Source organism: Rattus norvegicus, chromosome 14 (genome assembly GCF_036323735.1).
Source record: "Rattus norvegicus strain BN/NHsdMcwi chromosome 14, GRCr8, whole genome shotgun sequence".
Classification (NCBI taxonomy): domain Eukaryota; kingdom Metazoa; phylum Chordata; class Mammalia; order Rodentia; family Muridae; genus Rattus; species Rattus norvegicus.
The window spans coordinates 78,344,524-78,361,956 of record NC_086032.1 but is presented as its reverse complement, the minus strand read 5'-3'; the positions used below and the strand labels follow the sequence as shown (position 1 = coordinate 78,361,956).

Here is a 17,433-nt window from a genome sequence, read left to right as displayed (position 1 = left end):
GTATGACAAGGTTGGCCTGTTACTTGATGATGTAAACTGAGTCTGATCATGGCTTACAGCTGCCATAACTTCTATTTCTAGGAGTTTTTCCTTTATTCCTTTCTTCTTACTCCTCAGAATTCTCAGACATCTCCCAACTCTCTCCAGGTTTCCTGTGTTTCTCAATTTAAAGCTGTGTCAGAAAGAGATCACTGGCCTGGTCTCCTTATTGTCTGCCTTCTCAATACCCAAAGACTTCATGTTGCATTAAACATCTTAAGTTGTTCTTTCATGGAGAACTCATTTTACTGGATAGTCTCCAAGTATGAGATGGGTAACTCTAAGCCGTACTGGAGAGCACCCAGTCTGAAAGCACATTCTTTTTTGTTTTGCTTCATTTTTCGAGACAGTATTTTCTCTATGTAGCCTGGGCTATCCTGGAACTCAATCTGTAGTCCAGGCTGGCCTCAAATTGAGATCTGCTTGCCTCTGCGTCCCAAGTGCTGGGATTAAAGGTGGACACCACCACTGCCAGGCTGAAAGCACAGTCTTTTTTTTTTTTTTTTTTTAAAGATTTATTTATTTATTATATATAAGTACACTGTAGCTGTCTTCAGATACACCAGAAGAGGGCATCAGATCTCTTTACAGATGGTTGTGAGCCACCATGTGGTTGCTGGGAATTGAACTCATGACCTCTGGAAGAGCAGTCGGGTGCTCTTAACCGCTGAGCCATCTCTCCAGCCCGAAAGCACAGTCTTAATTTACACCTGAACATGGCACAAAGAGATAACTAAGAGATTTGGGGTCTAAAGCTATGGTAAACTACATGGCCCCACATAAGCCACTACCCCAGCCTAGGTTTCCACATCTGGAAACTAATTGTAGTAGCTGATTATTGGACTTCCTGTGCTGGTTGGTCCCTCATCTCTGTTCCTCTGTCCTTAGTGCTGCAGTTGCATACTCTAAGCCTTTCATTAAGTTTGTTTCATATTTACTATCATGCTTAGAATGTAAGAGATCACTGTGTCTTTTATTTGCTCTGTTTTTCTGCTGCTGGATCACCCTTCAGTATCTGGTCAGCAGGCACCAACAAGGGGCAGAGAGTCTCATGCTTTCTCTCAATGGAGCCCAATATCTCACAGTCCAGCCTGTTCAGTTTCTCCAGAACATGAGTGCTGGAGGATAGTCCCTTACTCCAGTACTATAAGTGAATCATGTTGGGCAGCACTTGCTCCTTAGCTCTCCAACGCCCTGATGAAAATACACTAGTAATGGGGGCACATGTACTTGTAGAATACCTACTCCTCGCTCCAGAGCCCACGCCTGCTAAAGCTCCAGTCCTATGAGGACAGGAACCAGTCCTACCCTGTTGTAGCTGCATGACACCACAAACAAGATCAGCAAAACTACTAACCTACAGAGTTGAAATCAAATACAGTCATTTTAGTCCCACACTACACAGGGCTCTTCTAGTTTTATGGATTAGCATCTGTAATTTCTACAGCAGAGCTGGAAGGGGAATGAAAAGAAAGCAAGGCAAGGTGGAGGAAGAATGGCTACTAGTGACAGCACACAAGTGAGCCAAGGACCAGCTTCAGACTTTTATTGCTGAAGGTTTGAAAACCCTTACAAAATTTGGAACTGTCAGTGCTAAGCTAGTAAACAGAAGACTACCGACTGAGAAGATGGAGCACACAGAGCCAACTCACAGACTCTTGCCTTCAGCGCCAAGAAGCAGAACAAGAATTTAAAATCCAAACTGAAAGTCTCTTTGCTCTAAGGCCCCATTGAGGACTGATAGTCCCATCATGAACACAGGAGGACCTCCAGAGTGCTTCCTGCTCCTAACATCATCTGCGCTTTAATACAGAGTAGGAGAGGCATCTGCTGAGTGAGCGGGTGCCATACGCAGGGAGGACTGCACACTGCTGGGTGGTGCACACGTCAAGAGGAGAGGTTCGATCTGGGGAAGCACACAGCTTAGTGTGGAATACCTGCCTAGGCATGTGGGCCTCAGGTCCCAGGTCAGCACTGCCTTCCCTACATCCTTAAAAAGTTACCAACATCTGCTAAAGTGATGATAAAATAATGCCATCAGCCAAGCATAGTGACATAGGTTTGAGATGCCAGCCACCAAGATGGCATAAGAGGATGCCCAGTTTGAGGGCATTCTGGTCTAGAAAATGAGATATTTTCTAAAAAACAAAACAAAAACCATAAACCTTGCTTATTTACTAATTAATTTTTTTTTCCGGAGCTGAGGACTGAACCCAGGGCCTTGTGCTTGCTAGGCAGGAACTCTACCATTGAGCTAAATCTCCAACCTCCAATTAATTTATTTTTGAGGCAGATCTTACTGTGTAGTCCAGGCTGACCTTAGACTTACCAGCCTCCAGTCCCAGCATATCAAATGCTGTGGTTACAGATATGACCCACCATGCCTGGCTGGAGGAGACATTTTCATTTATGAAGTATGACTAGGGAAGGTCACTAATATGAATGATAATTGTTGTACAGAGAAAGTTTACATTTCCACCTGGCCATGTTCATAGTTTGTCAATACCAGAGTCTAAGACTTCAGTCTAGCTAATGGTTCAGCACAGACTAGAAAAGGTACTGCAAAGAATATACAAGAGCCTATTAGCGTGTGGAACATACCTTCAATCCCAGCACTTCTGAGACAAAAACAGATGGGCTTCCGTGAGTTCCAGGACAGCCAGACCTAGCTATATATTAAGATATTATCTTAACAACATACATACATACATACACACACACACACACACACACACACACACACACACACACACACACACACACACACAGAATATATGTGAAGAGAGGAACACAGTGATAGGAAAGGTTGAAAAATTCAATAATGTCTTAGAGTTTTACTACTGTGAACAGACACCATGGCCAAGGTGTCTGTTACAAGGACAACATTTAATTGGGGCTGGCTTACAGGTTCAGAGGTTCAGTCCATTATCATCAAGGCAGGAGCATGGCAGCGTCCAGGCAGGCATGGTGCAGGAGGAGCTGAGAGTTCTACATTTTCATCTGAAGGCTGCTAGAAGACTGGCTTCCAGGCAGCTAGGATGAAGGTCTTAAAGCCCACACCCACAGTGACACACCTACTCCAGCAGGGCCACACCTCCTAACAGTGCCACTCCCTGGGCCAAGCATATGCAAACCATCACAATTAGTAAGAGAATATCTCAAAGCTATTAATTACTAATAACTCTTTAAGAATAAAAAAAAGACTGACTATAAACAAAAACTTAAAGTTGAAAAACAGTTGCAAACAAGTAGTCTGCTGCCATTTACAAGAGACTGAAGAACATGTAATCCTAAGTGAGGAAGGTAAGCGTGGAAAGGAGAGAGGGCAAGGGGCTCCAGCTCTGTAAGTGCTGTGGAACTGCCCCTCACCCTGCTCCCTGCACAGACCCGTTCCATGTCCTTCGCTACTGAACTTTCAGGGTTTTAGAACCACAGCTCCCACTTTCTTTCCTCAGGTCCCAGCTTTTTAATATTTGAGATCAGAAATTTCTGCAAAAACCTCAATTTTTCACCTTTCCTGGAGGGAGAAGCTCCAGGTTCCATATGCAGCATGAAAGCAAGCATTCCACTATCTGAGCCGCTCAGCCAAGTGAACCTGCAAGTGCAGCCGCCTGCCCTCGGGTTCCCAGGAGGTGCCTACACTCCTCCACCAGATGGGTGCCTTCCTGTGGCTCCTTTCCCCGGACACAGGAAACTCCATCCCTGCAATACTCAGACCACAGACCTTTTGTCTTCTTCCTGGACTGTTTTCCCTTTTTACCCTCATACATTCTGGCCAGCTCTGTCTTCAGTGCAGGGCCCAACCGGGTCCTCTGCCACAGGGCCACTACGACAGCTGCTGCTGTGCTTTGTTTTCTCAGACGGCCTCAAGGTATGCGATGTCTCCAACCATCCACGACCCCGCCCACACTCCTCCCCAGGTGTACCCCGTCTGCACTTTGCCCAGTAGTCAGGTCACTGTCCAGTCCGAGCCAGAAGCTACAAGCATTTAAGCCATGCTCTATTATCCTGTTCTCCAAACCCTCCAATACTTCAGAGGTTCTCAGAAGAAAACTAAAGACACTTAGACCATCCATATATCAGTTCCAACTGTGCACCCAGGAAAAGAAGGCCAGGCTCCCTGACAGTGTTGGCTGGAACAACACCACAGCAATGAGTGTTCTCTGCTGGAATGGTTGTTGTCTTGCCTCTAATAATGTGAAAATAGTACCCAGACAGTGAGTTCACACTCTTGTCACTTTATCAATCCACACCTGTGACTGTCTAATCACACCATCTTTCTCTGCTGTCTATCTACCACACTTCCTCACAATAGGGATGGACACACACACATTGAATACTCCAGAAGTTAGGATGAGCTGCAGCTAGAATGGCCACTTTCACCACATGTATGCTATGGCAGAACTGGAATTCACAAAGAGTGGAACAGCCCCTGTCTCAGTAGGGGTTTTACTACTGTGAACAGACACCATGACCAAGACAACTCTTATAAGGACAAACAACATTTAATTGGGGGGCTGGCTTACAGGTTGAGAGATTCAGCTCATTATCATCAAGGCAGGAGCATGGCAGAGTCCAGGCAGGCATGGTGCAGGCAGAGCTGAGAGTTCATCTGAAGGCTGCTAGTGGAATACTAATTCCCAGGCAGCTAGGGTGCAGGTCTTATAGCCCACACCCACAGTGACATATTTATTCCAATAGGGCCACAAGAGTGCCACTCCCTGGGCTGAACATATACAAACCATCACAGCCCCCAAGTAGGGAAAAGGGCAGTGGGAGGCTTTAGGTTATCAGGGACAATAGCTTTATCTGCTGTTCACAGTTCTTAGTTCAGGGTCACCTTCCAGCCCACAGCTTCAGTGAGATATTCCTGTATCTCATCCCTATAGATATTCTATTTTTTTTAAAAATTAGATGAAGGGGAGTTGGGGATTTAGCTCAGTGGTAGAGCGCTTGCCTAGGAAGCGCAAGGCCCTGGGTTCGGTCCCCAGCTCCGAAAAAAAAAAGAAAGAAAAAAAAAAAACTAGATGAAGGATGTTCTAGCTTTGAATGCAATGGTAGGTAGCTATGATGGAACCATATATTATGGTCTGGATCTGGAAGATACCTCAGGGGCTCATGGGTATGATGACATCCCCCGGCTTGCAGTGCCATTTAACAACGTTATGCAGACTTTGGAACATGGAGCCAATGAGCAGGCTTTTGAAGACTTCTAGTCTGGCCAAACTTTTGCCTCCTAATCCTCCAAAAGCTAACAAACCAAGTCTCAAGTTCTCCTGGCCCCACAATCTGCTCCGCACCATGCCTTTGCCACCATGATATACTGTAATCCCCAAATCCTGAACCAAAACAAACACTTCCTCCCTAAAGCCAGGGCTACTGGATTCTGCAGTGTCCTGACTTCAGGGGAGAGAGAGAGACCAGCACTGTCCACAGCACTGCCCCCAGAGGATGTGGCATCTGACTTCAGGCAGCTTACAGTTCTAAAAGTCCAAGGGAGGAAGAGAGAAAGAGCTGGGAAGGATTCCCATTATGGAGGGGTTCTTAGAGAGAAGAAAGCAGAAACCCCATCCTAACATCCAGACAGCACAGTCAACTTAACAATGGAAATCGAGGGTTAGCAGTTGTGACCAGGGTGATGTGAAGGACACTGTATTAGTCAGGGTTCTCTAGAGTCACAGAACTTATGGAATGTCTCTCTAGATTGAGGGAATTTATTGTGATGACTTACAGTCTTACAGTCTATAGTCCAACTAACCCAACAATGGGCAGCTGTGAATGGGAAGCTAAGAATCTAGTGGTTGCTCAGTCCTTTAGGCCAGCTGTTTCACCTGCTCTTCCTATTAGCCGGAATCCTGAAGAAGTAGGTTTCAACAGATGTGCTGGCAAGTAAGTGCAAGCAGGAGAAGAGGGAAATCTTCCTTTTTCCAATGTCCTCATGTAGGCCTCCAGAAAAAGGTGTGTCCCAGATTAAAGGTGTACCTCCACGCCTGGATCTGGGACTTGTTTTGTCCCAGGCTGACCTTGAACTCCCTGCCTTAGTCTCCTGGGGTTAAAGGCTTGTACTACCTTGCCTGGGCCTAAGCTTTTCATGGCCACTATGCCTCAGATCTCCATGGTCAGAAACTTGCGTCTTCCAGCCTCAAGATCTGGATCCTAGGCGTGCCCTCCAATTCTGGGCTACAGTTCATTCCAGATGTAGTCAGGTTGACATCCAGGAATAATCAGATACCCAGGCAGGAAAGCAGGTTTTTATAGACAATTGTGAATTGTCTGAGAACACTGTGGGAGATGGGCATAAGAGGACAGGACAGGGACTAGGACAAGGACTAACATGGAGCAAGTAAGGCACGTGCAGCAGATACAGCCAGATGAGTAAACTACACAGGTCATCAGATGAAGCAAACTGCCAGGCACAGCATTAACCCAGCACAGGTGGGACACCTTGGTTTAGGAAGAGAGTGGAGGTTGGAGCCCTCTCAGTTCAGCCTTCCACTGTGACAGCATTTAAACTGCACCATCTCATCACAAAACCATTGAGTACTTAGATTTCAAAGATTTAATCTTAAGAGTGGGTGACAAAATATGAATTGATAGTATTTGTTTAAACAGACAATCACATTCTAGAGCAAATTTAGCAGAATGTATTTTATATAAAGATCTTTTAAAAATAAACTAAGCTCATTTTCTAAAAATAACAAAAACAAAACACAAATCTGAGTTATAAACAAATATGGTACTCAGGGCATAAGAAGTTCTAGCCCACTTCTAGGAATGTATCCAAAAGAAGCAAATGTACAACAAAGGCACCACACACAGGATCCAGACAGCACAGTGAAAATCAGGTCTAAGTCAGCTACCGAGCAGTGACTTGTGTGACAATACTAGTGCAATATTATTTGATGAAATCCAACAGGATGACATAATGGTTGGTTGGTTTGTTTTTCTTCTTGAAAGACACAGAGCTGGGATATACAGCTCTGTAGCAGAGCTCTCAGTGAGCACATTCAAAGACCTGAGTGTAAAACAATGCTGCCTCACTAACTGTACGACCAGATACAAAAATATTTATATATATTTGGATTTTGTTGTTCTTCTTTTTTTTTTTTGTTGAGACAGGGTTTCTCTAGGTAGCCCAGGCTGTCCTGGAACCCATTCTGTAGACCAGGCTGGCCTTGAATTCAGAGTTCCATCTGCCTCTACTTCCCAAGTGCTGAGATTAAAGGCGTGTACCACCAGCAGCCTACAAATATATTTTACAAGACAAAATGTAAGGCCATGCATGGTGGGCATGCCTTTAATTTTAGCACTCAGGAAGCAGAGGCAGGCAAGATCTCTGTGAGCCTGAGGCCAGCTTGGACTACACATTGAATTCCAGGCCAGCCAGGGATACAGAGTAGAACCCTGTCTCAAAATGAAAAGAACAAAAACAAACAATAAAATTCAAGATATGAAAGAATTTATAAAGTAAAAATGTTAGCCTCAGGGCTGGGGAGATGGCTCAGCGATTAAGAGCACTGACTGCTCTCCCAGAGGTCCAGAGTTCAATTCCCAGCAACCACATGGTGGCTCACAACCATCTGTAATGGGATCTGATGTCCTCTTCTGGTGTGTCTGAAGACAGCTACAGTGTACTCATATACATAAATTAAAAAAAAAAGTTAGCCTCTCTATGGTAAGATGAGTAGCTTATTTCTAGGTTCTTTTTGTCAAGTTGTTGCATGTGTAAACTTCTAAGCATACCGCACTCCCCTAAGCATTAGAAAACAGGAACTTACTTCATCAGAAGCAGAGCGCAGACACTGGACAGCAGCCTGCTTTTTCATCTCTTCCAGCGTTAGATCAGAACACTTTTTCTTACTCCTTCCCCATTTCTTATAAGCTCCTTTCTCCCAGCCCAAGATGTCATTCTCCTGCAATGAGATTGCACCAGGTTAGATGGCTAAGACTAGAAAACCAGTTTAAGGAGTCCTGCACACAATGGTTCACATGTACTGTCTTAGGGTTTTACTGCTGTGAACAGACAGCATGACCAAGGCAAGTCTTATAAGGACAACATTTAATTGAGGCGGGCTTACAGGTTCAGAGGTCCAGTCCATTATCATCAAGGTGGGAGCATGGCAGCGTCCAGGCAGGCATGGTGCAGGAGGAGCTGAAAGCTCTATCTTCTTCTGAAGGCTTCTAGCAGAACACTGGCTTCCAGGTAGTTAGGGTGGGGTCTTAAGCCCACACTCACAGTGACACACCTACTCCAACAAGGCCACAATTCCTAATAACGCCACACCCTGGGCCAAGCATATGCAAACCATCACATTCCACTCCTGGCCCCCATAGGCTTGTTCAAACACATGAGTCCATGGGGGCCATATCTAGCCATAGCAAAATAAAAAGTATATTTAGTCCAACTTCCAAAGTCCCTATAGTCTATAGCAGTCTCCACAATGTTAAAGTCTCTTCTGAGATCCACCCAGTCACTTAACTGTAATCCCCAAGGCAAGACAGAAAACCAGCTGGGCAAACATCTTCATGTATGATGTTTTCAGATCTCCAACTCCTTTTTCATCTTTGTTTATTGCAACAAACTTTTTTTTTTCTGGGCTGGTTCCACTCCCTCTCAGCAACATGCCTCATGAAATATCCCATAGCTCTGGCATCTCCAACATCTTGGGGTCTTTAAGGCAACTTCAATGTTACAGCTTCTTGTTTCAATGTCTGGGATCCACACATGATCTTCTGGCCTCATCCAAAGGGCTGGCTTCACCTCTCCAGCTCTGCGCTCTGTAGCACTCTAAGCTCAAGTTGATCCACTCCACTGCTGCTGCTGTTCTTGGTGATGAGCCATGGTACAGGTATCTCCAATTCACTGGAGTCTCTGCTGCAACGAGGCTTTACCAATAGCCTCTCACAGGCCCTCTTCATGGTGCCAAGCCTCATTTCCTTTGTATGACCCCTTCAGTCCTGGGCCATCAACTACAAATGTGGCTCCACCTTCACCAATGGCCTTCCGTAGCCTCTCACAGTGCCAAGTCCCAGCTGCTCCCCATGACCCCTTCATGCCTTCAAAACCAGTACCACCTAAGGGGCTCTTACACATTACCAAATACAGCTGTAGCACAAGGTACAACCTTGGCTTTCTCTGGAACACAGCTTCCTTGTGCTTTCAGAAAACACTTCTCAGAAGCTAACCAGCATCATTGTCTCAGTCGTCCCTTCTGTTTTTCACTCTAAAGCCAGAGCCACATGGCTGAAGTTGCCATGTTCTGCTGTGTGCTGGGGCTTGAACATGGCCCCCCATTTTCTATTATCAGCTTTCAGTTTTCCTGACTACCTCTCTAAGCTTGGCTGTCCTGGAACTTGCTCTGTAGACTGACTTTGAACTCAGAAATCTGCATGCCTGTCTCCTAAGCACTGGGTTAAAGGTGTGGTTCACCAAGCCCAGATTTATGTTTTCCTTCACCTAGAACTTGCTGTTTTAGGCTGGCCTTGAACTCAGAGATCTGCTTGGTTTTATCTCCTGGGATTAAAGGTGTGTCCCACCATGCCTGGATCTAAATTTAGCTGGGTAGGATCTTGCCCCAAAGTCTCATTCCCTTAATCTGCTATCTCCTAGAACACAGGATTCAGCTGCTCCATTTCACTTCCTGGTGCCCCTTTAATACTTGAACCATATTTTTCCTTTCTAAGCTTGCTATGCTTGTTCAAAATGTTTTTCATGAGACTTAACCAGAGAACAAAGTCTCTGCTGGGCTTTTTTGAGACTCTCTTTGGCAATGCAATTAATATAAACCTTAGACTCAGGTAGACTCTTCAGACAAGGACAAAAAGCAGCCACATTGTTCACCAAAATACCAAAAGAACGGTCTCTAGGACACATTCTGAAGTTCTTCTCCACTGAACACTCTTGGGCCAGGTCTTCACAGTTCAAATCACGCCAACAAAGTTTTCATCTTACTACTGGGATAGCCCATTAAGTCCAAATAAAAGCATTCCACTGCTTTCCAAAGTCCCAAAATCCACATTCCTCCAAACAAAAGCATGGTCAGGCCTATCACAGCAATGCCCCAGTCCCTGGTACCAACTTCTGTCTTAAGGTTTTACTGCTATGAACAGACACCATGACCAAGGCAAGTTTTACAAAGGACAACATTTAGTTGGGGCTGGTTTACTGGTTCAGAAGTTCAGTCTTTTATCAAAGTGGGAACATGGTAGCATCCAGGCAGGCATGGTGCAGGCAGAGCTGAGAGTTCTACATCTTCAGCTGAAGGCTGCTAGCAGAATATTGACTTACAGATAGCTAGGGTGGGGGTCTTAAGCCCACGCCCAGTGACATAGGTACTCTATCCAACAAGGCCACACCTTCTAATGTGCCTCCCCTAGGCCAGGCATATGCAAACCATCACATGTACATTTCCTAATAAATATTCACTCACAAGATGAGCACCTTAGAACCCAGCACTCACTTGGAATCTGTTGATTCATCATCTCAGTGACCTGACTCCTTGCTGTGGTAAGAAATGCTAACTGGCAAAAAGTCCTCTCACAGTTGTACTTAAACAAAAATATGAATGAAATCCAATATAAATGCTATACTATATGCTAAATTCTCCAATAATTTCTACTTTTCAGTAAAATACTCACGTTATGGTAAGGTTTTACATCTTAAGAGTTAAATGGGGGCTGGGGATTTAGCTCAGTGGTAGAGCGCTTACCTAGGAAGCGCAAGGCCCTGGGTTCGGTCCCCAGCTCCGAAAAAAAGAACCAAAAAAAAAAAAAAAAAAAAAAAAAAGAGTTAAATGGGGGTTGGGGATTTAGCTCAGTGGTAGAGCGCTTGCCTAGCAAGCGCAATGCCCTGGGTTCGGTCCCCAGCTCCGAAAAAAAGAAAAAGGAAAAAAAAAAAAAAGAGTTAAATGATTAAATTCCTAAATTCCTATTTCTCTACCTTACTGTCTAAAAAACACCCAACAAATTTAAAACGTTTTATAGGGATTGCCAGTTTTTTATTTTCCCTGGCTTATATATGTCAGAATAAAAATCTTTAAAAAAAAAATCTAAAATCAATTTTAGAAGCAAGAAGGCAGAAGGGAGACATCAGCCACGACACCACCACACAGTAAAAACCAGAAAACAAGGTGTGCTTGTTTAGTTTTCCACGTGCATTTAGAGGATGCCTCTATGGACTCATGGTAATGCTTGCATAACTGTGTATCTGACCATTACCCATGACAACATCTTTGGCTATATACTATTACAAGTTTACTTAGCTCTTTCCCTAAAGCAGAAATTTATGAACTCATTCTTTATTGCTGTGCTAGTCTGTTTTGCTTGCTAGGCCCTTCATTTGATGAAGATTAAAACAGTGGAAAGATGAGATGTGAAAAAGATCAGATGGGTCAGATGATGAAGGAATGAGGGAGGTTCCTATTCAGAAGGGCCCAGGTCTCAGCAAACAAACAAAGGCAAATGACTGGCATGGCCATAGAAGGAAAAAAACTACAACCATAGAATTCATCCATCTTTGAAAGAACAGAATGCAAATTACCAACTGCCAACCCAATTTCTACTTTGATCCAAAAAATAAAAGTGACTCTTAGGCTGCAAAATATGAGTTGGAACAGACCACCCCTGTACTAGGCATTTGCTGGCCATGTTTTTAGATCTCATTTTTTAGGTGAATGAGGTTATACCCATTTTCCAAGGAAATAATTCTGTGGGTCAAATGAGAATGGTCAGTATTTCCAATTATTAACTGTGTTTAGCTAAACAGTTCTTCTCTGTATCTTCTGGAGACAGAACGCGTACTGTAACAAGAACATGGGCAGCTATTAAGTGCCCTGGAATGGGAAGCTGTGGTAAGATAGTATTTAATCCATTGTGATCTTATTTTAGTCGCTGTCTCTCTGCTTCTCTGTCCCTATCTGTCTGTCTGTCTGTCTGTCTGTCTGTCTATAAAAATGTTTAAGTTCCCAAAGGACAAAACAAGATTTTTATCATATATACGGTCTTATGAATCATACCCCAAAAAGCTTTACATTCAAAGCTTCTAAGTGGACAGAAGTAAGAAGAGGCCTAAACCCAGTATCTGGCAACAGTCATAGGTTTCCTGTCTGTCAGGCCTTTGTAAGTGGAGAAAAAGCCATCCTCTTACCAGGGTGTCTTCCCTTTGGCATTAGGCTCCAACACTGAATTCAACACAATCCCCACTAGTTAGAACAGCACAGTCTAGCAGGAAAAGGTGAGCCAACCATTCTGGGATGACAATCATTAAGGAAAAGCTTAAGAGGCAGCTTAAGAGGCAGTCTCAGAGATAAACAAAAGTTTCCAAGGAGGAATGGTCATTAATGCACAGTTAGGAATGGTCATTAATGCACAGTTAGACACTGACTAGAAGTCTAGCTAGTTGAGAGGGCAAATAGTGCAGAATAGTGTGCTAACACAAGGCACAGCAAATATGCTCTTCTGTAAGGAGACTGTCTAAAAATATTTTTAGGTCAAATAATAGCTCATTTAAGGAAGTAACATAGAAACAAAGAGAAATATATCCAAAATTTTTTGTTGATGAAATTTTAAATCTAATTCAGTAACAATCCTGTGTACTAATAAGAATGTGATTTGTAGGCTAGGGCCACAGCTGCAGAGGCTCTCATAGCTGCAGGGGCTATCTAGCACAGAGGTCCTAGACCCCATCTTTATGCTAAAAGATGACTAATTCACTGGGAGAAAGAGAACATTAGATTGATCAGAGTTCAAAGTGAGCATTTTCTACTCATGAAAACCAGCAAGCCAAGCCAGATATAGTCATGAATGTCTGTGGTCCCAGATAACAGATGCTCAAAGGCTGAGGTGGGAGGATGACTTGAAACCCCAGAGTTCCAGGCCAGTCTGGATAACATAACAAGACTATTTCAAGAAAACAAAATAAAATTGACCACGAATACTCAGTTCTAAAAGTAAGTCTTTTTTCCTTTCCAGAAAGATACAAATCTGACAAGATACAAATAAAATATATCATCTCAGAAGCCTGGTATCATGGCCCATTAACTATAATCTCAGCACTTAAGAAACTGAGGCAGGAGGATCATGAGCATCAGGGCAGCTTGGACTATGTAGTGAGACTACCTCAGAAACAGCGCCACCACCAGTGAGACAGACGGCTCCTTAGGTAAAGGAGGTTGCTGCTGACCTTGAGACCTGAGTTAGATTCCTGGGACCCATGACATGGAAAGAGACAACCAACTCCCGCAAGTCCTCCTCTGGTTTACACACTTGTACTGCGGCACGCTTGCCTCCAAACACACACACACAAATTAAGTAATCACAAACACTCATACACACCGCCTTTTTAGGTTAGGTATAACACTGACATAATTAACATATCATTAGGCTTTTGTTTGGCGTTGGAGGGATTGTGAAGGGTTGTATATGCTCAGCCCAGGGAGTGGCACTATTAGAAGGTGTGACCCGTAGGAGTAGGTCTTCTTGGAGTAGGTGTGTCACTATGGGTGTGGGTTTTAAGACCCTCATCCTAGCTACCTGAAAGCCAGGCTTCCACAAGCAGCCTTCAGATGAAATCTAGAACTCGTAGCCCTGTCTACACCATGCCTGCTTAGATTCTGTCGCGCTCCCACCTTGATAATGATGGACTGAACCTCTGAACCTGTCAGCCAGCCCCAATTAAATGTTGTCCTTTATAAGACTGGCCTTGGTCATGGTGTCTGTTCACAACACCTAACTAAGACAGGGATAGAACGCGGGGCCTGAACATACATTACTTTTAACATGATTTGGGTTTTGATTTGTTTTTTTGTATATCCACAAGGCTACACCACAGACATTACTATCTAACTTTAAACATTTCCTCAATCTAAAAGGAACCCTGTGCCTATGAGCAATTTCCATTCATACACAGCCCTGACTGTGCCAGATGCTAACAATGGAGTCATATGATGCCTGCCTTTGGGTGTAGCCTTCCATTTAGCATGTCTCCAATGCCTATCCATGCTGTAATAACATGGATCAGTGTTTTACTCCTGTTTAGGACAAAATTAATACAAACTGTATGGTTAGAGTGTGTTTTGTTTACCTATTCATCTATAGGTGTTTAAGTTATTTTCACTTTTGGCTGGCAGCCACATTGCCTTGGATACTCGAATATAAGTCTTGGCATAGATACTGACTTTCAATGCTCTTTGGTATAGATAGAAGATAGACAGACAGGAAGATGATCAATAGACAGACAGACAGACAGACAGTCAGACAGACGTAATGGACTACATTTGAACTGTGTTTAATCTCTGAAGAACTACTTGACTATTTTCCAAAGCTGCTGCTATACAATCACATCGGCACCCTGCTGTCATCTGTGACTGTGTTCCTTACTCTTGCCACCTTGCAATGACAACTGATGCTACCCCCTTCCTGTGGACTGAATCGTCATCAGCACGCTGTCTCTGACAAATGTAACTTGGGCCTTTCTCTGTGCTGAGCTGCAAGAGGTCCTAACCTGCCTGGCTGCGTATCTTTCAGAATATGACTCACCTCGTTACCTCTATGATAGTATTATCTCGTGTCGAAGGTTTTACTTTGGTTAAGGTCTTATCATACACCCTATGGATTCGTACACTTCTATCTCACATTTAAGCAACCACTGCCTAACCCAAGATTGTTAGCCCTTATATTCCAGTCTCTGGCCCATTGTGAGCTAACTTTTTAATATGGTAGGAGGCAAGGGTTAAGCTTCATTTTCTTCTTTAATATCATTAAAAAAAAAAAAACCAAAAAAAAAAAAAAACCCATAGAGTGCTTTGTGAATCCCTGCATGGCGTCCCTGTACAGTGGACATCTAATCTTCTCTGCATTGCTCCATTTTATTGTACATGGTGCTGACATGAGCACACTTTCATTCTCTGTTCCATTAGCTGAAAGAATGTTCTTTCCACACTGTTGTTAACCACAGACAAAAGGGTTCTCAATGACTTAAGACTCATAGTCACGGGGTTGGGGATTTAGCTCAGTGGTAGAGCACTTGCCTAGCAAGCACAAGGCCCTGGGTTCGGTCCTTAGCTCCGGAAAAAAAAAAAAAAGACTCATAGTCTCAAGCCAGGATTAAACTATCTTATCAGACCCTTGCAGGAAAATCTGGAATCGGGAAGTAAGCCCTCTGAAGGTGCTGTCTTTTTCTTTGTTGTCTCCAAGAACGTTGGGCTACTGTGCATCCTGTGTGTTTCCCATATAACATTTAGGATCAGATGTCACTCTGCAATGCACAGGTGACCAGGGCTCTGACAATGACTGGGGATGCACAGATCAGTCTGGGGAGCACTGCCGTCTTAGTGACGACCAGTTTGCTCATCATGAACACATTTTTCCATTTGGGTTTTGAGGTCTTTACACATTTAATGCCTTCTTACAGAAGTCTCACACTTCTGCTAAATATATTCCTAATATTTTTCTATGAAACTACTATAAATGGAACTGTCTTTAGGATACCCCCACCCTTCTGCATCTCTCCCTCCCCTGTTTCTTGTTTTGCTTTGTAATATTGGGGAAGAACCCAAGGCCTCCCCAATAACTAAGCAAACTAACAAATGCTCCACAAACTAAGCAAATGCTCTACCACTGAAATGTAACCGTAGGGCCGAATGTCCCGCCACACCCAGTCTGGATATTCATTCCTTAACAGGCATCTGACTGTCTATAAAATTATGTCCTATCTGACTAGAGATAGTTCGTCTCCTTTCCAATATAGATGTCTTTTCTTCTTAACTGTCCTGTTAATGGCCAGCCATAAAAAGGATTTTATATATTTTATCTTTAATAATGTCCTCAAACAGATACTATCAAATTCTGGCACTACAGCAAGTCCAAGTTTACTTACTTACGAGATATTTGTGAAAGCAAAGCTTTTCCTGATGCCTGCCTGTTAATACACTGTGTGCTGCTGAAGCACACAGAGCAGCTTACTGTGACCTATGACTTAGGACTCTGTTAAAGTTCTTACCACATTATAGGCACACAGAGTTGTTCACCCTCTAAGATTCAGGCTGAATTCACTAGGAAACATAAAACCTGTAACAAAAGCTATATAAAAATATAGCATAGCACATATACCTTTCGTAGTCTGTTCTCTCCACTTATTTCAAGAGCTGTCCCACTCGATATTTTTGTTTTATATATTGTGTAATATATTATGTTATTAAACATTTTATTAAAATGAAACTAATATTTTAAAAACAATATAGTATAAAAAGACTCAAAATATTTCGATTTTCTACTGAATGTAAATTCAGTAGAAATTGCTGAGCTCATGCTGACCTGGCTCAGGGAAGTCACCTAGCTGTGCATGCAGAAGTAGGGCTGGCCCCTGCTTTGTTCCAAGTTTTGTTTCCAAGCTTCAGAGTGCCTGGGGTCCTGCTCTGACTCTGGCTGCCTCCTCCTTTCAGCTTGGTTGTGACCAAGCTCCCTATAGGGTAGATGGTGGTAACACTGGGCATCACATTCTTGTTGTTAGGACCTGAAGTGAAGCAAGGGTATAAAGAAGCAGAAACTATTTTGAGAATGGGGGTTCATGGGGCATGCTTTTGAGGGTATACATTTTGCCCTGTCTGCTCCCCCATTTCCCTTACTAGTCGCTTCCTTCTCTGGTTCCCAGATGCTAAGAGAAAGAAGCTTCTTCCCACTGCTATGCTTTTCTACTGTGTCACACAGTGTAAAAATAATGAAACCAGCCTGCTATGGACTGAAGTCTCTCAAACTCCAATCCAAAATAATCTTTCCCCTTTCAGGTTTTTCCTTGGGTGTGCCTGTGATGTATGTATGTATGTATGTATGTATGTATGTATGTATGTATGTATGTATGTATGTACACACGTACTATGTGTTTATTTTGTCACAGCAACAGAAAGTTCACTGCTATGTACTTTTTATCTACCCTCTATGCTCCACTGAAAGTCGACTGGTGATAAACATCAATCAGTAGACATGTGCCAAACAGTTTACACAAAACACTGACTAGAATAAACTGTGTTTTTCATAGTCCTATTCTGAAGTCAGAACAATATCAAGTACCCAAAGCAGATGAGGCAGAAGGGCTCCTTAGGAAACTATTAGCAGCTGCTTTTCTAGACACACTTGTGAGGTGACATAAGGTTAAGTAAGGCTTTGACTGACTTCCTCTTACTGTCTTCTTTCAAAAAGGAGATTGGGAACTGGAGGAAGAAAAAGGACACGGCATTCTAAAATACAGCTGGTGCCGTCTGCTGCTAAGCACCCACCCTGCCTCCCACACCTTCCTGTTAACAGCCTCCTCAAGAACAGAGCCCAGTGAGTCTGAATGAGACTGTGTTCCCCTCCCCCAGCACGCACACTCTCACCAACTTCAGGCCCTAAGTGGCTAAA

The 17,433-nt window shown here is 43.5% G+C and overlaps 1 protein-coding gene across 4 annotated transcripts in view; it reads right to left on the bottom strand.

Moving 5' to 3' along the window:
* Kiaa0232 (KIAA0232 homolog) overlaps nt 1-17,433 on the bottom strand; it is a 65,353-nt gene that overhangs the window by 22,056 nt on the left and 25,864 nt on the right. For all 4 annotated transcript variants that reach the window (XM_006251140.5, XM_039092426.2, XM_006251141.5 and 1 more), the window contains exon 3: nt 7,818-7,952. In XM_006251140.5, coding sequence (XP_006251202.1) covers nt 7,818-7,952 — 135 coding nt within the window. The remainder of the gene's footprint in view (nt 1-7,817; nt 7,953-17,433) is intronic.